Source organism: Pleuronectes platessa, chromosome 6, assembly GCF_947347685.1.
Source record: "Pleuronectes platessa chromosome 6, fPlePla1.1, whole genome shotgun sequence".
Lineage (NCBI taxonomy): Eukaryota > Metazoa > Chordata > Actinopteri > Pleuronectiformes > Pleuronectidae > Pleuronectes > Pleuronectes platessa.
Window position 1 is genome coordinate 14731798 of NC_070631.1, and position 24469 is coordinate 14756266.

The window sequence follows — 24469 nt, forward strand, 5'->3', positions numbered from 1 at the left end:
ATTTTCATTAACTGTGATTTTAGGATAATTTGAGGTGTTAAAGGCTCATTTTGAGACGAGCAGACAAAGAACCGTGTTTCAAAAATAAACTTAGGGCTCTTGCTTTGGGATATCTGATGGAGGGATGTGTGCTGAGCTTTCAAAGTGTTAATTGGTTTGTTGGTCTGCGTTTTGTTGCCGCTGCCAAGTCTCAGCCTATGTGTCTCGACAGGATTTTTTTTGAAAGACAAGTCACCTGAGTCACAAGTGTCTGCTTCGTCCCGAGCTTTCTGAGCGCTGTTTGATCAGAGTCCTTAGTATGAAAATAAAATATAAGCTGTTATTGCTTTAGAATCGATGCCCGTATTGATGTGCATCTGTTCTAGCGGCTCGATTAACAATTAAAGAAGGTATTAGAACTGAGGGCGCAAAGGAAGTGAAAAACACAAACAGACTGAGAGCCAGAGACTTAAATTAATGATAAGAAGTCGCAAATTCTCCTCAAAACCACTTCAACTGTCAAAACTCACAGTTCAATATGCATCTCTGAACAGCCTCTGATTCCTCATCCTTCACGCTTGTTATTTTCATTAATTTATCGGAAAGTATTTTACCTGACCGGAATGTTTGTTTCAATATTGGCTTTGTCATCTCTGAACACTAGAATAATAAAACCGCAATTGGTCTCCGTTTATTTGGAACAATTTATATGTTTTCAGAAAGCTCTCAATTCTTGATTTAATTTTAATTTTAGTGCGAATTATTAATTAGCTGCTATAAATATATTTAGTAACACTTCATTAAAATGTCTATAAGAAAAATATATTTGAGAAAGCAGGACGTGTCATTTTTGTCGCCTCGTAATTGCGTCATATCAGCTTCACCCGCGGCTTTGTTAACCTATGACAATTGAAACGGCACTGCTAGACGGTTAGTGGGTTGTCTTTTCCTTCCTGTTTGTAGTTGCCTCTCTCGATTATTCATTGCTGTTTGCTGCACAACGTGAGTAAAACTGTTATTTGTTGCCTCGACCATTAACATGATTTGCGCGTGAGTCGTGTCGATTCAATTTTAATTGGCAGTTGGGCGAAGACAACAACTCCCATGATCCCACACTGCTTCATGACATCATCAAACTAAGTCTTCTGTTGTTGTTTTGATTTAAAAACCCATCACGGCCGTGATTTACATATCGTTTGTTTAACTAATTGTCAGACTTAAAATTCATGGACGGAGGAATTATTTGGGCTTGAAATGAAAATGTGGACTGCATGCACAAAAAGTCTGTGAGGATTCAACTGAATCAACTTGGTCATAATTATACATGCAAACAGTGAGGTCCCGTCATTAAGGTAAATCTCTGCCTCTCATTGACTGTAAACACTCTGCTTTATCAAGAAGTTGAACCAAGTATTAACGGGATCTTAAGAAATATATTAATTTGCCTCCTTCAAACCAAATGGAAAGACAGAAAATTAGGACATTTTGGGAAATTGGCGTCTGTGCCGATCTGAGATTTCTCTCCAAGAACGTAAACACATCTGTCTGATCCAGAAATCAGACAGGCTATGAAGAGATATGATGCAGATGTTGTTCATTGATTAACCTCCGAATCTCCCCAGCTGCAGTATAAGCAGCTTGTGCAACCTCATTACCGAGGAGGATGTTTTTCATCTCTCGAGACCTGGTGTGACACGGCGGACAGCACGGCAACTTGTGAAGCTTAAAATGGATCCACTAACATCATTTGAGAAGCCTTCCCCTCCCCCTGACACTTGTGCCGCTGGCGTGTTAAGATGATAATGAATTTAAAGAACACTTATGACTAATATGTCAAGCTTTTACCCTTTGAAAGGCGGCGACTCGCTGGAGCCGCTGCTGCGGTCTGTCGCGGGCATCTGTCTCAGCCTTGTTTTATCCGTTAGTGCAGGTCTGGACGAGCGGGATAATGGGATGTCCAATCACGGAAATCTTATTTCCATTGACCGCAGCTTCGTAAGTGAGTCGTAGAAGGGTCTTAACAAATCGGATTTGGCCAATGGATGTGAAAAATACAGGGCCTCTGTATACATGTGTGTGTGAGTGAGTGTCTGTGCTGCCTCATCCACACATCATCAGGGCTGGCGGCAGCCCCGCGTCACACCCACTTGGTTGCTGCAACCTGCCCACTGTTAACTGCACCTTAATCTATATGGGCGCATGTGAGCAGCACGTTTCAATCATTTAGCTGGATTTTTTTGTCCTAACATAAAGCTTCATGCAGCAGGTTAAGTTCGGATGTAGTTCCTGCTCTGCTACAGTTCTTCAGTGCATAGAGAATATACGTGTATGTCTCTAACATTAAAGGGTCGATTTTCTGTTCTGGGGACCAGCTGTGGTTTAGGGAATTTGCTGGTCATTGTCAACTGGTGTTATTTACATAATTCTTTCTTCTCATCAGGACTTAAATCTCTAACTTTTTTAATCAGGTTTTATTTTAATAGACGTCACGGAAAACGGAAAAAGTATTTATTTAAGGCTTTGTCAGACGTATCGACCACTCAAAGAGCTTAACAGTTTAAGTTGCATTTACTCATTCCGTCAGGGCAGTTTGGCTCTCAGTATCTTGCACTTTGGAATGCAGACTGGAGGTGCTGGGGATTGAACCAGCGACCTCAGTTAGTGGACAACCCTCTCTACCTCTTGAGCCGCAGCCAGCCATAAAGCTGTATTTGTCCTGAAGAAGCACAGAGCATCTGGACTCAAGACTGAAGTGCAGCCGAGCCACAGACCCAGTGGTAATGATCACAACAAGGTATCAATACCTCCCTGAGGTATCAAAACCAAAGTCTAGTTTGGCTTCCATGAAACACACAGGAAATGAAATGTGGGAATAAAATGGAGTTCTATTATCACGGTGCCAGTACGTCAGATTGTTTTTTTGCGACTTGGATTCATTAACACTGATGTATGGATTTCATCTTGGGCACTAAATATTTGATCTCGGCAACTCGGGATTTTAGTGTCTTACTCAAGGGCAAAACAAAGCCCACCTTAGTGTTGGTTTCAGTTGGCCGTAGATAACAAGGCTTTGATCAAAAAGTGCTGACGGAGAGTCTGGGTAATTACCCGACAACCACCGAGGATTTTATAGGTTCCGCCCGCCGACGTCTGCCTTTCAGCCCTGAGCAGCCATGTAGAGAAAAAAAAAATCCACCATACCCATTATTAACCTGCACCAAAAAACTCATGAGGCTTTTGTTACTCATCACTCACATGTACGTCTATCTAGAACTTCCCCATCTACAAAATAGGGAAATTATTATTATATCCGTATTATTATTGTTATTACATGGTTATTACATTTACACAGGTAAATCCACTAAAAATAGGCAAATTGACACCTTTTCCATTGCCAGTTTAGGAGTTTGCCCTTTGTTAGATTTTTTTTGACCAGTGGAAAAGTGGCTATAGACAAAAGCATAAACATTTCAAGCTGCTCAATCGTCAGAGGCGAATCACTGAGTCTTTAGAAAGGCCATCTTGTCTTGTGTCCATCCACTCAAGGGGAAAAGCTTTTTGAAACAAGCAACATATTGAATTTAACATAACATGTTAATGGTTTTTACCTGAGACAATTTGTCTTCAGCGACGAGGTCGTAATGTAACTGTGTCTGTAATTATGACCTCATCATAGTCTTTAACTGTTGTCGGCTTAACTTTGTGTTTTTTTAACTTTACCGAAACACTGAAGCAGCTTTTGAGCTTTGAAAGGAAGATGGTCACATTCATCAACACTCAGAAGACTCTAATAAATTATAATGATTAGCGACTATGGCTTTGTTTCCTCTGTGTGAAAGAGGGACTATTTCTTCACGTAGCAGCACTGGCTATATTTAGTTGATGGGGATTCTGGACTCAATCTTGTGCAATAACCGCAGTGAGAGAATGACACACGGCACTGACGTGGCTTCTATATGTCCATTGCAGTTGACATTTTGTCCTCTGGCTTTATTGAACCACTGTGTCATTGCCGTATGCCAGTAAAGGGTCACGGACAGTGTGAAATTACTGGAAATGGCTCTCCCCCTAAAGCACTAATTAGTGAGCTCTGAGGTTTTATAGCTTTCTAGAGGAGCTTTCTGCTTCAGGAGATTTTGGCCTTGTTTACACGCGTTCACCATGGCAACAAGATTCACAGCAATTTGGTTGTTGATTGGGCGTTGGCTGCGGCAGCAGGGCGATCATTGTTTCCCACATAGAGCAGCGTTTTGTCTATTAACTTCCTGTCAAAACACAGGATTAACCAAAAAGATGGTCTGCAGCAGCTCAGTACCCGGTTTTGGTTTCTGCTTGAAGGTTCCTCATGCAGGGCCACATGTGAAGAACACAATGTTTACCGTTTATTGCCACCTCTCATACGATACATGAAATCTGCTAAAGATATAAAAGTGAGCTCTTTGAAAGCACAAATGGATCACATCGCATAACTGATCATTTCTTTTTTAATCCAAATGTCCGAGATGAGAGTGATAAGATCTCGTTAAGTGTGAACCAGTGGACAGATGAACAGGCTTAGCACTGGAAAGAAACTAAATTCAACATGGCCGATTTACAGTACATTCCTTCTCCGTCATACTCTTGTCTGCCTCCTTGGCTGCCTTATCGACCTCATGTCAATCTCTACAACTGAGGACCAGCGGAGAAGTGAAGCCGGGCTACTCTTACTTATTTATGTATCCATTTCGGTATTTATTCATTACACCCTCTGCTCTCAGGGCTCCCAGTTGCGGGTTGCCTTTCGATCCAGCTGTGAGCGGCATGGCAATTGTGTTTCCGTTGCTTGCGGGAATCAGACAAATCATAAAATGTATAAGGAACAGATCTATATACCGACATTAAACGTCATGTGTCCTCAAGAAATGTGTATTACCTAAATAAAGGGCGTATTTCATTTTTGAGGCGAGGAATCATAGAAACTTTACTTTTTTTACTCAGCACTTTGCCCAAGCCCATATATTACTATTCTTCTAATGCTGTGGGTTTTTGAATATGGCATATTGCCTGGTAGTATTTTAATGTTGCTGTGGGTCACATGTGCAGCTTGGAGCGGGTTGTGTTCAGGGCTGTAGTCTTGAGACCAGAGGAGTGTACATGCTAAACCTGCGAGCACCAGATGATACACAGCGTCCTCTCCTCCATCTCTGTCTCTCTCTTTCTCTCTTTCTACCCTCCACACCTCCACCTTCACATTCCTGCTGTGCGTCTGTCAGCACTTTCCCAGTGGTGGTGTGAGACATGGCGTCAGGGCGCCTGGGCTGCCAGCTTCTGCCAGCTCACACTGTGACCTCCAGCGCCGCCACCTCAGCTCCACGTGCCAATGCCACAGCAGGCCGCTGCAGGTCGTTTGTACCGAGTTGACTCCCGGTGCCAGGAGAGGAGTCTTTTCATGTGTGCACTGCGATGGCAGACGGGAGCACAACCTTTCCTTAACAAACTAAAGAGCCTATAGACTTGAATGATCTGGCATATTAATGTGATAAGGTTTTTTAAAAATGTGTCATAGAAAGAACTGAAAGAAAACAGCAGTAGAAATTTTGGTCAGATGTTTCCTGAAATGTGAGTATCAAGTGTTAAAAAGTTTTAAAACTTGGCGTAGAATGCTTGGTTGGATTCCTCAGTTCGTTTTCTTTTTCTTGGATCAGATATTTTCTGACCCTAAATCAGGGAAACCTTTTAACTTATGTTATACAATATATTCACTCTAGGCCAAGGGTGGGGAACCTTTTCCTGTAAGGGCCATTTCAGTTTTAATGACCTCCTTCGTGGGCCATTCTAAAGTATTGAATACACACATACATATATAAGGATTATGATGACAATGCTCACAGCTGCTTTTGAATGGAAAACTGGACTTTTCTTGTGGTGTCAGTCAGTTTTATCAGTAATCCACTCTGCGATGGTTCTCTGAGAGAAACTGTCTCTTTGGAGCGTTTTCACTTTGTCTGGTTTAACCAACTTTGCGAAGGCTACAGGGCTCCTTCACAGATTCTCCTTCTGAATGATGTCTCAGCCTGTTAGCCATGAACTCACTTGACACAAAACTTCCCAGCATAACATTGTCTCTGTCAGAATGTGGTCTTATGAAAGCTGCTTGTTGGGCACCAAGCTCCACCGAAGAGCGTTAGCTTTATCCAAAGCATTATTTTCTATCTGCAGATAACCCAGTGTAAAGAGATGTGTCACTGGCCTTGTCTGTTGTTTGTCCATTTATCTGGGAAATGTGTTACTCTTGTATTTATGAATTGTCTCACTGTCCTGGAGGCCCGAGGTTCGCCAACCCTCATTTAAACAAACGTCTTTGTTTACAATAGCTGCATTGAGCTTTGGAAAATACAGAAAATCTCTTGCAGTTCTGGAACTCGGGTATTGTTTTTGGCACCAATTTAAAAAATGATCAGAAATCAAATTACTTATACAGAGATATATGTTCAGTAATGTTGGAGAATCCATGACAGAATTTTCTTCCTCGACACATCTTAGTCGTCCCAGTGTCTGGGTCGGTGCGTCCGTCCTGTGGCCGGGGATGAAGGGGCAGTATTGACCAGTTTAGGGATCAGCTGAGGATGAGATGATTGTCTCCGGCGTGCACCTGGGAGATAAGAAGCCGGCTCATGTCCTTCTAAGCTATCAGGCCCGACAGCGACAATATAACCCCCGCCGTACTCTCTAAGGCGCCCGTCCTCCCCTGCTAAGGCTGGCCTCAGGAGCTCCTTAGGGAGCGCTGACTCAGGTGACTGGGTTTTAACCACCATCCCCAACCCCCCCTCTCCATCTTCCAGAGCTCGAGAATGACCTTGCCTCCACCCATAGAAAGAGGAGAGGAGGGAGGGGGGATAGAGGGAGGGCAGAGGTGGGTGGGGACAGGACTAGGCCCTCATTAGCCCGGGCCGAGGTGGGACAGATCAGGAGAAGTGCGCTAATTACCCCACTAACAATGTCCTTGCCATTCATGGCTTAGAGTGGCCACTTTGCCTCGGGATAATAACCCCACCACCTCTCCGAGAAGTTCAGGATTGCATTTTCACGATCACTTTAAATGATGGACAGAGGGTAGTGTTACAACGCAGCCAGCTGACTGATGGATTTAGCTGCAGTTTCTGACAGTGGAGCATATTACTGTGTGCGATGTGTGTTTTTTTTGGGGTCACTGGGTGACGCAGATCTGCAAAGATACATTATTATACAACTCGAAGCACAATGAAAAAAACAACCTTCCCTGCATCTCATTTTCTCTTTTGAAGAAAACCATTGGGCTCAGACTGGGAAAGCTACTAATTTGAGCAATTTACACTCTAAAACAGAAGTCTATCATTAGTCTTAAGAGTTCGCAGTCACAGTCCAATCAAGCATCTCCGTGCGTAGCAACTAGCGGGGAGTGTTTGGTCTGAGACAGTTTTCTGAGTCACTGGTTCGCCGTGACTGAAAGGTGACTGGTGAAGCCGGCACGGCCAGCATTAGGTCCTCTATACGCTCCCCTTCATCTTTCCTGTTAGCGTGTGGAAAACAGCTTGGCGACCGGCAGCCTGACATTACAGCGGGAGCCTGTAATCATGGGACTGTAAAAACCCAAATCCAGCGGCCGCAAACAGTGTGGCCTCGTCATAGCGGTGGCAGCTAAGAACCATTCACCGCTTTTGTCCCATAAACTGAGCTTTGCCATGTCATACCAGACCCCCTTCGTGGATGATTCTGCTTTCAATAAACTTGCCGCTTTAGGCCTGCGAAGGAGATTTCTGCTGACACTCGAGGAGTCTGATACCATCCAAATAATGTGTCGGAACGCTGCATATTTTTAGGGTTGTGACAGATTCCAAGAACAGTAAATGAAATGCAAACTGTCAGCTGAGAAATATTCACCCCTGTACCTCTCCTGCCACACAAGCTGTTTGCCATTACACCGTGACTACACGTGCACTGCGCGGCTGCTACACTCCCCTCAAATGCTAAGCGCCTATTTCCCATCATTATGCTATTTAATGCGATCAGGATGCTAATCAGATTGAAAATGAAATGCCTCCATGACACAGTTGCGTGGGTCCACCGGTGTGGGGGGGAGTTGGAGAGGCTGGCTGGGGAGCATTTGGAAGGGCAGAGTGGATCCAACCAGATCTGGGCATATAATCTCTTAACCCTCCTCCTGCTCCTCCTCTGGGAGCTGAAGGGCAGGAGAGGATGCATGAGAGCAGTGAACAGTTTTATTGTGAAGGACCTTGTGTTTAAGAATAAAAACATAAAATCATATTTTTTTATCAACAGTGTTATATAACATTATGTTGTTTTATAATATTCCCTGTAATGAAAACCTGCTCAAGGCTGATATTTTTAAATCTTAAATATTGATTCATTTTTCTTTTCAAACGATCCGTTCTCCTTATTTCTGTGAAACAGCATTTGGCGGCCGCAGTTTTAAAAAGAGCCATAATCATGTTTTAAGCTGCTAAACTACTTATGAGTTGTGAATATGTTCGTTAATACATCTTAGTGTGGAAGATGAGTAGGGATGAGACCCAAAAGTGCTGGATGCAGTAGTCTGTCAGTGTGTATTACACACCTCAGAGCTGAGAGACGCTTTACAGGACGGCCACTTGTAGCTGCAGAGAGTGTGTTGAGGCATGTGTTTCAGAGAGGACAGGTCTGTCTGGATGAAGGATTTCTGCAGTAAGTAGTGTGTGAAATTGTATGAGTTTACGCTCTGCTGCTTTAGATTGCGTCGTGGAATTAAGTTTGTTTGGGGACGCTTTTAAATGTGTTTATCCTCTCTTCCCCCTCTCTTTTCTCTGTGTGTGCGTGTTTGTGTGTGTGTGTGTGTGTGTGTGTGTGTGTGTGTGTGTGTGCGTGCATGCGTTACAGTCGTGACAGTGACCTCTCTACAATCATTTCCAACCTGCACCACACCAGACAGCACGGCATGCCCGAGGACCAGTCAGCCTCTGACCACAACACCAGTCCTGGAAACTCAGGTAGGACCCCCAGTGATACCGTCAGTGTGCATATGTGTATAACACAGGCTAAGTGTCAGATGTCGTCTTTCCTTCCCCTCCCCTCCTCCATTCTCTCTCTCTTCCTTTGCACCAAGGCTGATGATCCATCTGCCTTCTCATCTCCCTGTAACACATGTAAACGCTCCATTTCCCCCATTTAATTTACTTTAATTTGTGTGATTGGAGGAATTTAACGTAAGCTTATTACTCATTCCTGAAGGTCGCTCTCAAGTTGATTACTTAATGTTCTGCCCACATTCTCTGCTGCACTCCAGGATTTTTGTTAAACCCCCTGTTTTAAATTACCTCTGAATAAATAGCTTTGTTTGCCATTAATCCATTTTCATGTGAGCAGAGGAACCATGGTGAGTGTATGCTAAGCTAAGAGCTTTTCTCGCAGCTTACAGACAGAGCATAGACAGCATTTAATCACAGCTATTTGTCAAGTAGCTTGTGTGAGGAAGTTGTGCAGCCGCTGAAGACATATGGTTGTAAAACGGTGTCTGTGGATATCAATATTCAGCGATCAACCGACTGTACTGGATGTTTCTGCCACAAAATGTTATTTTTACCTATTTATCTCATCACATAATGTATGTTTGTGTGGCTTACTGCAGCCTTACAGGGAATGACTGATGGTAGCAGTGTTATATGGCAACATGCAAACCAAACAAACTTTTCACATTATCATATAGTTGTGCATCAAAAAGGAATTTGATGACTGAAATGATCTATAAATTAGTTCTTCTGTTGTCTTTTCATTGCTGTGCTGACTTTGCGGCACGGTGGAGCAGTGGTTAGCACCGCCTCGGCCTTGTCCTAATGTTTGTGTGAGTTTTGTCCGCGTACTCTTGCTTCCTCCTTCATTCCAAAGACATGTGGATTGAGTTAATTGGTGACTCTAGTTTAACTGTTGAAGTGTGTGTGAAATGTTGTCTGTCTCTGTATGTTGGCCCTTGCCTCTCGCCAAATATCAACTGGGTTTTGCTCCAGCTCCACATGTGGCCCACCAAGGATATGCAGTATAGATAATCGACGGGATGGATTTGCTGAATTTTTCCTATAGGAAAAATGTATATCTTAAATAAATCAGCTGTAGTTGGAAAACATTCACCATCAACAGCACTTCTCAACAAATACATTTACTCCTAATTAATCAATTAGTTCCTTTTTTATCAGTTAAGCTCACACCTTTGCTCCACTACTGGCCGGGGTATGACCCTGTCCCTTATCCCATTAGCCAGAGGCACAGCAAGAGGTATAATCAGGCAAGACCCAACACCTCCATACCCTCTCTCTGTGTGTGTTCATCGCCTCTGTCTGCCAGATTAATTGTCCATACGGTGCCTGTGATATCAGGAAGGGTGGGTGGAAGGTGCAGGGTATTAGACTGCTCAACAGCCGCCCCAGCAAGGGTCTTAGTCCTGGTTTGGGAAGGATTTCCCCCCAAATACGGGTCTAATCAGCCGCAGAATTTAATGGAGAAATCGAAGCCCTATGTAGTTGTCTTAATGGAGAGAGACAAGAGGTGGGTGGTGGGGTGGTGACAGAAGAGGGGGTGAGCGCAGTGGGGTCTGCACCAGAGGGAGTCCAGGGACCCAAAATCTGCCCGTTTGAGCATTACAGGGAGATTTAACAGACTGCCTAAGCAGCTCGCTCCGTGTCTGTAAACAAGTCCAATCCGATCAGCCACTGGCTCTAATTCTGTCTGCCAGTGAAATGAGACGCACACACATTCACAAACAAACTATTACACACCAAATAGCACATAGTTATGCAGATGCGTGCCCACGCAAAATCAACACAGGTTCAAATTTGTGCCCAAACACACGTGTGGGTGTAACGTCTATGAAGTTTTAGAGTAGTGGATTATTTGACTTGGAGATGGATGAGATGTAAACACGGCCCGCCGTCTACGACACTGTGTTTACTCTGCTCTGCCACTCAGCACTCCTGTTCGACGTCTCCTCCAAAAGTCTATAACCTCCACCAGCGGAGGGAGAGAGTCTGAGAGACGGGGATTGAGACGGGAGGGAAATTAAAGAACAGAGAAAGGAACGAGACAAAAAGTCAGCAACAGAGAGAGAGAGAGAGATGAGAGATGCAGTGATGGAAGAAACATTTGGAAAGAGAGACAGGAAAGAGAGATGAATGAGTGCGGTGGTGGTATCAGGGGAGGGCAGACAGCAGCTATGACGGTGGATGGCTCCGTGTGTGTGTGTGTGTGTGTGTGTGTGTGTGTGTGTGTGTGTGTGTGTGTGTGTGTGTGTGTGTGTGTGTGTGTTTGTGTGTATGTGTGTGGGTCAGGAGGAAAGGGAAGCAGGCTTGCCGGGTCGTCTCTGTGCCGGAGTGGGCCGTTAATTAAATCTGAGGGATAGACAGGAGGGCTGCCTCCCTCCTTCCCCTCTCCTCGCCGCCCGTCCCCTTCCTCCCTCACTCCCTCTCTCACTCTCCAGCTGCTGGCTATTCAGAGGCTCCATGAGAGGCGGAGGGGAGGGAGGGAGGGAGGGAGGGAGGGAGGGAGTGGGAGAGCAAGGGCGCCGACGCTGAGAGTCTGGCTGCCTGTGGAGACTGTAAACTGTGGCTCTGCGGTCAGACCGGAGACTCAAACAGGCAGATAAGGTGTTTTTGGACCGCCACCCTCTCTCTCTCCTCTGCTCCCTGCACTCAGACTCCCAGAGGCAGTTACAGCCTGGCGGTGCGAGTGTGGTTGAGGGCTGTAGCAGTGGTGTGTGTGTGTGTGTGTGTGTGTGCACCTTTACGTTTCATTTAAATGCTTGGTTTAAGATGTTTGTTTGCTTGTGTGTGAATGTGCAGCCTAGTGTGTTTTTTCTTTTTTCAAACTGACTTTGAGTGAGGATTAGTTTTTAAAGTAATACCAATCCCTCATTACATAATTATCATAGAAAGACAACACATCAGGATTTCTTATGATATCATATTATCTTTAAGTTTTAGTTTTTTTATGTTTTAAAACATCCCACTGGTCAATAGGGATGTATATTGTACTGCCATGACAAAAGGGTTTCTCAGGGCTATTCTGTAAAAGGACATAACTTTATATTTATGTATTCATTTAAAGTCGAAGAAGTCAAACAATAAATAATAACCACTGCGTGTGCACGCTTGCACATGTTGGCAGTGGTGCATCCTCCCCTCAGCATGAGCAGAAGCGCCTCTCTCCCCATCGCTCCCTCCCTCACTCCCTCCCTCCCCACCTCCCCACCTCCCTCTCCCATCTGCATCGGCCCGTAAGCCAATCAATGAAGGGGCTTTCAGGGCCGGCGGAGGCCCCGGCGCACGGAGGGGTGATCAATAAGTTATTAGCACCATTCTGTCAGCTGTAATGTGGAGATTGATCGGGAGCTGCGGCTGGCGGCTCACCCCCACATCCCCGCCTGTCACCCCCCCACCCCCTTCCTTCTTCACATACCCTCCCCTCCTCCCCCCAGCCTGATAAAGATGACAGATTAACGGAGTAAGAGAGGAATTAAGGAGTCTGCCTGTCTGAGCTGTCACCACGCTCCATGGGATGGAGAGAGGAGGAGGGGGAGGAGGAGGAGGGCTAAAGTTTGAGGGAGGAGAGGAAATCCGAGAGCAAGGGAGAAAAAGAGGAATGCTCCCCTGCGGATGGTTCACCCCGGTGGTGTCACATGAAAGGGGAGAAGGTTTAAGTCCCGCTGTTCCCTCTTTCTGTCCCTCTGTGCTCATCCCTCTTTACTTTTTGGTGGGAGGAACAGCTGATAAAGAGTAGAATATTTAGCGAGGGAAGACTGAGTCAGAGACTTGAAGCTGTTGTGTTCAGGAAAACTTAAAAAAAGTTACCCTGCACTCTTATGTTCACCATAAATAGCAACAAAAATATGCCATGTCATAGAAGCTCATGCTATTTGTGCTGTTCGTGCATCCATGTGCTCCTCGGAAGCTCCCAATTCCTGAGTCGTCATTCGGACCTCAGTGTGTTCATGTGCTTTGGAGTGAGAATGTGGAAGAAACATGGAGTTTGAAAATGCGTCATACTTATATGTTTGGAGCTTTTAAACTACACCTTGACACCTCTCTGTGCTATATAAAGTTCTATTCCGTGTTTATGAGAGATGCACATGATCACAAACCTTTATGCCGACTTTCTGAATTGTCCTGACTTGAGATGGCGTTACAGTGAAATCTCCTTGTCGGCACCACATGAATGCACAGTAAATTACAGTGGCACTTTGACAGTTAAAACCTCAGCCTTGGAGCTAAAATAAAACTTCTGAATCCATAACTACGAAATTCTTCAGCAATATGAAGAAGAAGGTGATGTGGAATACAGGCCCAGGGTATAAAAGTTGACTGCCAGCGGTGATAGTGGGAAGAAAAAGGGTTAGCGTAGACGCTAGCAGACGCTCAGGGTTCGGCTTTAAAAGAGAGCGCCGGAGCTCTAAGAAGCCCCATTTAATTGGCTTTAAAAGCTTTCCGCCCTCAAATCTCTGGCCCTCGGGCACCTGCTCAGGAGACAGAGTGTCTTGAGTGAGGTCGGCTCGAGAGAAGACTAGAGTGTGTGTGTGTATGTGTTTCGGTGTGTGTGTGTGCGTGTGTGTGCGTGTGTGTGTTTGTTTGATCATAATAGGCTCTGGGTGTGGATGATTGGTAGAAGAAGTGAAAAAACTGATGGGGGCTCTCAGGGTTAATATTCCACAACAAATGCAGAGCTTTTGTGTTTTTTTTGTATTGACCAGTTAAAGAAAGGGACTGAAGATGATCTTAAAATAGAAGAATCACAGAATGAGAGATCAAAAAGGAGACGACTGAAGAAGTAGACATTTTTAAGCCGTTCAGTGCGTGAGCATGAATGTGTGTGTGCGTGCACTTGTCAATTAACACCCCCCTCTTTGGTCCCACTGTCTCTTTAGGGTGGTATAGGGAGTGTATATCCTCAGGACCTGAGAAGCAACATCAAACACTGAATCATCAGTGAACCTCCTGTCTCTCCCTGTCCCTCCATTTCTCATTTGCTCGCCCTCTCATCAACATGGGGCTCATTCGGCCGCACAACAAAAATCCTCAGAGTCCTGTCTGGATCTCTTCCCCCTCCACGTCTGTCCGTGTCTTGTTAGAGAGAATAGAGGATGTAAGTGACGGGTTAAAGGGTTAAAGGTCAAACTCCACTTTACGTCCTGTCTCCCTCCAGTCGCTAGGGTAACAATATCAGGAGGACAGACGAATGGCAGCAATCGCCAAATGCTGTCTGCTCGGGTGTTGATAATTTTTTAAACCCCCTGTTCATTGTTTCTCTGCACTATTTATGCATGCTGTGCAAATGATGAAAAATTGCTTTGTTGAAAGAGACACTCGCAGAGAGGGGAATCGTTGTCCTTCAGGGGGAAAGTAAAAAGTAAAACACACGCACACACATCCCTAAAAATATGAACAGGGAAGTGAGAGAGAGTGAGAAAAGAGAGAAGCAGTTGCTGCTGTGGCTTGTCTGTCTGTGTGGAGGAAGAAACTGAGTTGGAGAGAAAAAACAGAGGTGCCGGAGATAGAAATAGAGAACGAAAGAAAGAAAAAAAGACAGAGAGGGAGAGAGAGCAGTGACACACTGATTTTTCCTTTCTGCCGGCGCTGCGTGCAGTGTGCTCCGGATCCCCTCCCTCTCTGATTAGGCCTGTATTGATTTGAGGTGTGTTGGAGGGGGGTGGATGTGAGGCGACGGGTTGGGAAGGAAGAGTGGGATGAGAGGGGAGGAGGAGGAGGAGGAGGAGGAGGAGGAGGGGGAGGCGGTAATTGTACGCTAGATGCTCCTCTTTGGTGGCGAGGGAGGAGGTGGAGGAGAGCGGGGAGGTAAAGGCGGAGGCAGCGAGGGTGTTAATGGGAGGGGAGAGAGAGAGAACTCCTGATGGAAGCACACCTAGAGGAGGAAGGAAGGGTGTTTACGAGTGCAACAAGGTGGGGGGGGAGTGACACGGAGGTAGAAAAACAAAAAATAAAAACATGATATAGACATAATTCAGGCTGAGAGGAATTTCTCAAGCAGCTGAGAGGCTCTCATGTGCTTTAGTTATGTCAGAGGCTTTTGTGCCAACATCTGGAAAAAGAGAAAATGAGAGAGAGAGAGAGAGAGAGAGAGAGAGAGAGAGAGAGAGAGAGAGAGAGAGAGAGAGAGAGAGAAAGGGTGATAACACTTGAGGACAGACGGTTGGAAAGAGACATTGGAGGACACACAGAGAGACAGTGTCCCCCGCCCTCCCACACACACACACACACACACACACACACACACACACACACACACACACACACACACACGAATGTGCCGGGCAGATCTGTCATCCACGGCGGTGCAGGCCCCCCTCTCATCTCTGACAGAACAGGCACATCTCCAGACGCCCGTGGCTCGCTTCACTCGCTCCGTTTCTCTCTTTCTCTCCACCTGTCACTCTTTTTCTCCCCTCTCATTTGAATCCTTTTCACTCTCTCTCTCCCTCTTCCAGCTTCCTGCATTATCAAAGCAGCGGCCATGTACACAGGTAGACACAGAGCAGAGCGGGCACTATCAGGCGTTTACTTTGGTCTTCTCTTACTAACTTCCTCTCTCTCTCTCTCCCTCTCTCTCCCTCTCTCTTTATGTATACAGATGCCCTTCTAGGCAAGAGGAGAAGCTTCTCTCCCAACAGCAGCAGCGAGTGTCCCTCTGACAGCAAGAAGTCACGTAGCGTGTCTCCCAAAGGTAAGACCTGTGCAGCGTGTGCGTGTGTGTTGCGGGGTCACAGATGTGCTTGGACATGCGTTCGCTGACTGGGGAGACTGGTGAACGAGTGTTATGGTGAAAAAGAAAGGATGGACGCTGCGGAGTAGAGAAGAGGGAGAAATACAGCGGTATTGATTTAGCTGCTGGTGGTCAGTGTGCTAGGGTTTGTGTGATGATGGGAACACACACACACACACACACACACACACACACACACACACACACACACACACACACACACACACAAACACTGCCTCACACACATGCTCACTTTTCTCCGTGTTAACCCATTCTGCTGCCTCTCACAGTAACAGTTGCATTTGCACACACACATGTTGGAGTGGAACTATTCTCTACCTCAACTCAGTCTTCAAATGTGTCATTTCTTACTATGGCCGTTAACTAGAGACAGTTTGTTGACTTGAGGCAGCACAGGATTATGGGAGATGTTGTCCTCATCACCATTGCTGATAAAAATCGACATGACGCGGCTCAGGCACAAATAATGTTTAAGTAACGTGGGTTTGAACATTTAAAACCGTTTGGACAACGTTAGTAAACAAGTCAAAATATTATATACGTTTTTAGACTTCTTAATGAGGGAACTGTTACATATAACGGTGCCTGCCATGCTGCTTTCCTCCTAACACAACACATGCGGTAATATCTAAATTGTATAATATCTCAGGTAATAGGCCATTTAGGTCAGATAGGATCAGTCAGCCGGATCCTAAATAAAAACTAATTAATTGGTTCTCTATGAAGGACCTAGCCAGGGCACAACAAGACGATAAACCCTCTGTAGCTCCGGAATCCGGTCGCTGTCCTCTATTATTTATATCTCCCCCATGTGGTGTGAAACCGGGCCCCCGGTGTGGAGCCGGCGCGGCCACCAGGCCTGTCCCTCTGGGCTGCTGAGGAAGACTTCCTGACTGATGCATTATACAGCAGGCAAAACCAAGGGCGACTCACCGCACATCCAGCCTCATCACTACACGCACACACATACACACACACACACACACACACTCCAAGGCCTTGTTTAGGCCAAACAACGTCAGCGGCACACAGATACAAAGCATAAATAGCTCTCATTATTTGAAATATCAGTGAAAATTCAATTTTGGACATGTTTATAGGTGAGGTTATTTGCATGAGTGCATGTGGAGGTCAGATTGAGCTGTGTAGAGCTGAACAGGAACCCTGTGTTGACCTTTTCCCTCTGGGTGACCTTTGACCGACGGCAGCCTCTCCCTGCCTGCAGCCTCTTCCCTCTCTCACTGTGTGGCGAAGCACTCATTCCCGACCATTATGGTCATACTTAGACACAAGCCAGCTTCTGAAAGATGCATGGTTTTTTTTTGTGTAAGTGTGTGTGTATATGTATGTGTGTGTGTGTATCTGTGTTTGTGTCTGTTCTGTACTCAGGCTTGGATTCCTTTTAAGGGAAATGGGGCTTGTGTGTTTTTTATTCTGACTTTGTGTTGTATGCATGTTGGCTTTTAAAGCAAGTGTCTTATATGTATTTTTATTTTGCTGCATATTTGCATAAGAGCGACAAAGACATTGTGTGTGTTTGTTTGTGTGTTTTGTTTTTTCTGACTGATGTCCAGAAAAGTGTATTTAAGTCATTTAGAAAACACTACTGATCCTGTGTCTTAACCTTGAGCTCCTCCTATTAGTGTTATCTATGCGCTTTACTTTTTCTTTGCCTCCGAGTGTGGCGACACACACACACTCTCGGCTGAAGTCTGACGCAGGTGGAGAAACAGATTGAGAGAGAAGGAGCGAGGTTAGCGTTTGGATGGAGCCGGAGAGATTGGATGCCGCTGCGTAAATGACGCCTACTTTTCTTTCATTTGCAAAGTCGGCACCCCCCCCCCGCTGTGTTCAGAGAGCGCAAAAACTTTAGACGCTGCGCCGAACACACACACACACACTCAAACACACACTCAAACACACACACAGACACACACAAACACATACACTCAAGGACCTTGGGTGGATTAGCCGGAGCTTGGCGGTGGAGACAGAGATGCTTGCGTGCTCGCTTCCTCCCCCACCTCCGCTCCTCAGCGCCACTCCTGCTCGCCTGCCCGGGGCCAGGCTCAGGTTTCAATAAGAAGGAGGGTGGTAAAAATAACCCCTGCTTTCCTCTGCGTCTCCCTCCTCCTCCTCATCCTCCTCATCCTCTCGCTCCCTCTTCCAACTCCCTAACCACCTCCCCATATCCCCCTCCACCCTTACCTTAGATCATGTTACTATTGACAGAGAGAGGGGGGGAGAAGAGGGAGGTCAGAGAGAGAGAGAGAGATTAAGTGTGGTGACTGACAGCTAGATAGATATCATACACCACATCATCTTCACAACACCTTAAACACTGCACAGCGCTACGCTCGCACAAACACTCGCACAGTGATATGAGTTGAGCTGTTCTTGTTCTTGTTCTTTGTTTTTTCGTTTGTTTACGTAGTCAAAAACAGTATCGGACTTCCTATAAGCATTCAGCCCATGCAGCTGTTAGCATGGACACTGCTGCACTTTCTCTCAGAGAAATGGCAAGTTCATGCTCGGGTCAGGCCCATTCCATTAACAATGTATGCCTGTATGTGTATGGCTTCATCCGAAGAGGCTTCCAGTCCATCAGTGGTGACTTCTTAATAAATGAGCCGTGGACGCATTTCTTCTGGCTGATATTCCAGGCAGGCTATATGTCAATGGGTTCAGTGGAACTGTGTCCCCATGGTATTCTGGGACGTTTTAAGGCCTTGGACATATATGGTTTTTATCCTAACAATACTTTTTTCTTACGAGAAATCAAAATCATGAACTCAGATGAGATAAAACCTGGTTCCTATAGAGGACTTAGTGAACCGTCACTAGTTTTATTTCTTCTCTTGTCCGTTTGGAGAGAACTGTTTTCCAGGCTCCTGCACAGCACTGCCCTGTGCTCAGTTTAGTGACGTACTGACATGGGGTTTTGTGTTTTTAACTTCTAATTTAAAAAAAATTGTGACCTCTGGCTGTTACTTTGAGACACAATTGGTTTCAGAGTTAATTTGAGTATGTGCTTGAGGCCAATTCCTGACAATAACGACTGACTTGAAGATGAATGGGGACGTGGATGAATACACAAAATAATTATTTACTCTTAATGCTGAAAAGATGGGTCAGCGTGCAGCATTAGATTAAAAAGCGAGTTAATAGCCTAACAGAGTTTCCGAGCCTTGGGTTTCACGTTAGAATGCATCTCCTGATGGGGCTGGATACTGGCAATCAAGTTAAGTCATAATACAAGTGTCTCCTTCCTCTCCGCAGAAAACTCCCGGAGTCCGGTAGTGGAGGCGGGCGGCAGCCACGGCCACATGAGCCCTGAGGAGCACTACAGACGCATGATGTCAGCGCTCAGCGAACAAGGGTCCTACGAGGAGCAGCAGCAACGCCTCTACCAGCTGGCGAGCAGCATGGGGCTGCCTGGCCACGGTCAGTTCACAAACTCTGTACTGTGTGTGTGTGTGTGTGTGTGTGTGTTTGCCACTGTCATTACGTGACTGTGCACTCAGGGCACTTTCACACCTACGTTTTTTGGTCGGGCATGTCAGACATTTTAGTTTAGTCTGAAGTGAAATAACAGGTGTGAAAGGTGCTTCAGACCTTGGTCAGGACCTCAATTTGTTTCAACCAGAGAAGGGGGTCCATGGTCCAGATTCAACTGAAACATGGTTTGGCTCGTTTGCAGTGTGAAAATATATATTTGGATATTTCGGCCCCTTGGGAACAATTCCAGGAAGTTGAGGCAGCGATAAACAGCAGAAGAAGAAGGAATGGTAGTAGTCGTCACCTCCAACGATAAAAAAAAAAAAATATATTCCGATGATATAATGCATGAGCGGCCAGGACGTTCATTTTGCTGGTAGTACCAAACATATATTACAGTGGCAATGAAATAAAGGAAGAGAACTGGTTCATTTATTTTTTCCCTTCAAATGGAAACTGGTCTACTTTTACCTACGCACTTTATTCAAAAAAGTTTATGAATACAAAAGCCGACAACAAGCCAACACACGGCCATCTACAAACCAATCAAAATGTAGATAGACGCAGGCCATGTGGTGACAGGATCTACATATGCCACACAAAAGTCCTCAGTCTGCTCCCTTAATTTCAATATAAAACCAAACTAACGGAATAAAATGATTCCACGTGGGCTCTGTACACTATATCAGTGCGTGGTTGATTTTTAAATTCAGTTTTCCTACTCTTTCAGTAAGAATTGGTTCATGATAAGAACATAGAGGTACTTTTCCTTTATTTCTTTTACTTTGTGTTGAAGTAACTTGAGAGTTAGTTTGAAGTAACTTGAGATTTACTTCAAACTAAGAGTTTTCTTTGGGAGCACTTCACTAGCTTCTAAAAAAAGAAGAAAAAAAAGAAATCCAGACACACGTCTGCTTCTATCACCTGTCACAAAGTCACCCGTGCTGCTTGGTAACCCCAGAGTGCCGCGCTGTGCTCAGGGTCCCATGTTAAGGTGTGCCACACTGCTGCCATTGGAAAAACCCCAGCCAGCGAGACGGCTGACATTTCTATTTGCGGCGCTTGCCCACCCGGTGTCAAAGTGTCACTCTGTGTGATTTCTGACCACCGCGGCTCCCTGCGTTGTTAACACCCACGAGGCATTCGCATGCATCAACGCCACAATTGATCCGGAAGTTCTCATTGGCTGCCTGCCAGGGCTCTAAATCTCCCCGACACTCTGCAAACCACCAGCGTGTCTCAATTCCTCTCCGTTTCTACAGATGCATACAATTGACTGGCTTTAGTTTGAGAGAGTTGTAGTTTGATGTGGAAAAGTTGCCATGTTTGGGTTTTTTATACGTTGGTTTTTACGTTGGTTTCACTCTGCCTGCCATAAAACTTTAACTCATTTCACACATTTTCTTAAAGAATGTAACATAAAGTCCTCCTCGTCTTTATGAGCTCTTTCACAGTAGCATAAATCCAATCGATGCCCTGGCTGAATTGTAGTTTGAGCTACTTTTATTTTTATTTGATTAGTAATGATTTTTAATTGCTGGCTGCAAATCTAGGGGGGCGAAGCCTATAAATGCTTTAATTGCCTTCTCCCCGCGTCTTAGAGGAGTTAGAGGCAAGATGCAGTGCATTGTGGGGGTTTTATGGCCCAGGGTGCAGGCTGATCACTGGCTTCCTTTCCCAGAAGCCTTGCTTGGTATGAAGCAGACGCTCTGGCACAACACAGACACAGACTCGCTCCCTTTCTACACTTCCACATTCCAAATCGTTTGATCGTTTCCACACTTTCCTTTATTCCGCGCTCATGCATTCTTCTTCTGAACTGTGTTTAAATGAAGAATTTCTGTGCAGGAGAAGAAGATACCCAAATAGAGACACACCAGGAATAAGAGTAAAAACAAATCTGAGTAGAGAAATGGTCAAAGGAAACGAGGGAGGAAAAGATAACTTCTCCTGGAGCAAGGAATCAAGAAAAATAAATATACAAGTTTACCATTTCATTAACGCTTAAGTCAGCCTATCCAATACAACTATCCTTTAAATTACAACTTCATGGTGAAATTTCCCCTCTAGCGACGTGTGTGTTTGCGTCCACTGTCGTGTGTGTGCGTGTCCGATCCTCTAAGCGGATGATGAGCATCACAGGTTTTACCACCGGCTCCCGGACTGCCGGGCCTTCGCTGCTGCTAATGTTCCTGTTCCTCCACACCTGGCAAAGTTGTCCATCTCCCCACTGTGCCCACAGCACACAGCATTTTCTGTGACGCTTCCTGCAAGTCCTCTCCTTCTCAAATTAGTGGCCGAAGCTTGTGAAGACACTGACACTTTGAAACATTAACAGTCTAAGAAGTGGCACACAGGGACAGCTGTGTTGTCTCTGGAGAGGCTCACTTCAGCGAAAGCCCCTTGACATTGACCTAGACTGCGATGGGGCCCCTGTGACCCCCTTCTCCCTCACTACTGAGCCCCCCCAGTACCACTTTCTCCCCTATACATCTACCTCTCGAGAGCTGCTTTTATACCCCCACCTCCCCCTCCTCCACCTCCTTTCCTCACCCCCACCTCCAACTCTCCCTTTAGCCTCGGTCCCCGCAGAGCATCCTTTCATGTGTTTGAAGTGCAGGGCACAGAAAATGAAAGTGTGTGTGTGTGTGTGTGTGCGTGGAAAGAGGCGGTTGTGAGGAGGAACTCTGTGTGTGTGCGTGTGTGTGTGTGTATGACTGTGTAGGTGCAAGGTGTTGTTTGAGAGGCTCTCTCTGGACCTGATGGGCAAAAGAAGAGTTGGGAAGGGGGAGGAGGGTCTGAAATTGGAGGTTGAGGTGGAGGGGTGGCGGGGTTGTGGAAATGGCCAGGAGGGCTTTCCCTCCCTCTTCATATGATGAAAGGAGGAGAGAGAAAAGAAAGGGAGAGGTGGGGGAAGAGATCCAGATGAAAGTGTTGGGAGGGGTGGGATGGAGGGGGCGTTCTTCTGTTTTGTCTCGTGCAATTTAGTCTGATTTGAAACTAGAAGCTGTACACAACAACGTCTCTTTATCATCATCCCAAAGAGCCGGGAAACTCCAGCATGTGATTGGTCAAAGTACAGACAGTCAGTGTGACAAACACGCCACAAATGTACTGCTGGCTAAGCCAATGATACTGGTTGAATACCTCTTCCTGAAAAGATACTTAACTTTTATGGTGTATGGTGCGCCTCAGCGGAAAGATGTCGGCTTTTGTGTACCTGCCACTCCACCAAATCCATCACAAGGCCGGCCAGGCTGCATCAGCGCTCCTCTGCATTCTCACGCCGAGGAAAACCCGGCTTAACCGAGGGGATTTAGGCGCAACTCCAGGAATGATGGCAGGGAGAAAGTGGGATGGCACAATGGAGGGATAAGCAGGATGGGTCCGAGCTGTAAACACGGGACCTCCCAAAATAACCCTCATAAGTGATGTGTTGTCAGTGTCCAATGTTCAGTTAGGAACTTACAGGAACTCTCCCCTTGTGTTTTAGAAGCTGCAACAAAAAGAGTTTTAGGCAGGGGGATTTCTGACACACACACACACACACACACACACACACTGAAGGGAGGAGCACCAGGTGACCCTACTCCCCTCAGTTTGCAGGATGAAAGAGAATTAGAGGGAGCAGGGGAGAGACAGAGCAAAATAAGGCACCTCTGTCATGTGAAGCTTTACAGATATGGACTGGATAAAAAATAGAAGAGAATAAGAGGAAAACTGGAAGATATACTAAAGAGAGAAATATGAAAAAAATTCTACAGTGTCACATATCTTTAATTATCTGGGTTTAACGAAGCACTCCAACTATTTAACATTTGAAAGTCAGAGCTGTAGATACCACTCACTCAAGTTTGGTTTGTTTGACACAGTATCTTTGATTTGGTTCAGAAATCGAAATCGAATTAACATTAGTCAACCAAACAGTGGAAAGTTTCATTTTAAATTTAAAATGGAACTTATCGGAGGTGAATCATTTTTGGTGTGTGGTTTAAGTGGGTGGGGTCCTACTGCCCTATTGCCCTAATGACCTCATTATTTTTAAACTTCTGGTTACGGCCCTGGTCAGAGACAATTTACCAATCACAGAAAGAACTACTCAGCCCGTGGAAACTTGTTTTCAGTCTAATGTGGCCCAGCCTGGAAAAACCCAGAGGCACACTATATCTCATAAAATTACTGAAGTTAAGTAATGTTTTTTTAACACAAAGTATGCATGGAGTTTGAAAGACATGGGCAGGGAGGGTCTCGTCTAAGACACTATTGATCTGCGTTATGGGAAGTTTAAGATCCAGTGTTCTTGGAGCTCGACCCGGATTCTTCCTCATGTCACTTTCTGGCTGCGATGTAGCCTGAATATTTCAGGCTCCGCTGCATTGATTGTTCATTCTTTTTCAAATTTGTCTCTTGGAAGTGTCCAAACTTTTTGGAAATGCAACCCTAAATCACCGGAGGGCCTCTTTAACTGAAGCAGACATACAAAATAATTGGTGATGTGGGATTGTGACCACAACTCTTAGAGGTCAGCGCCTCCACCCTGTCACCCCTACACCATGTATGCAAGTGTACGACAGACTCTGTGTGTGTGTGTGTGTGTGTGTGTGTGTGTGTCTGTGTGTGTGTGTGTGTGTGAGAGTGTGTGTGTTTGTGTGTGTGTTTGTGCACTCCTGGTCTCCAGTTCCCTCTGATCCTTCCCTTATCTCTCTTCCTCCCTCCTCTCACACACATACACACACACAGACACAAACACCCTTGTCTGCCGCCAGCCGAGTCCCCTGCGGCCTGGCGCAGCAAACAGATCGATACACCGGAGCTAGCCCGCATTAATATCTGTCGCTTCACCCCCCCACCCCGGCGCCCGCTCAGCTGCTTCAGCACACACAGAAACACACAGTCAGGCACGCATACGCAAGCACCTAAATCACACAGACACACATCACACCCGCACCGGCGGCGGAAATGGCCCCTAGCTCCTGAGGGATCTGTCTAATTAAAAAAGTGTGTGTGTGTGTGTGTGTGTGTGTGTGCGTGCCTGTGTGTGTGTGTGTGTGTGTGTGTGTGTGCGTATGTGTGGAGGAGGTGGGTGTGTAGATAGATTGAGGCAGAGAGAGAGAGAGCAGGATGGATTTTTCTCTCATTAGAAGCCGTGTCTCCTGGTGTCTCCTTCTCCTGCGACGGCAAGGGAGAGAGCCGTGGCGGC

General features: G+C 45.7%; 1 protein-coding gene across 1 annotated transcript in view; it reads left to right on the forward strand.

The window, feature by feature from the left end:
- Positions 1–24469, forward strand: part of samd11 (sterile alpha motif domain containing 11) — a 50617-nt gene that overhangs the window by 14720 nt on the left and 11428 nt on the right. The window contains exons 4-6 of the mRNA XM_053423891.1: positions 8872–8981; positions 15619–15711; positions 19051–19215. Coding sequence (XP_053279866.1) covers positions 8872–8981; positions 15619–15711; positions 19051–19215 — 368 coding nt within the window. The remainder of the gene's footprint in view (positions 1–8871; positions 8982–15618; positions 15712–19050; positions 19216–24469) is intronic.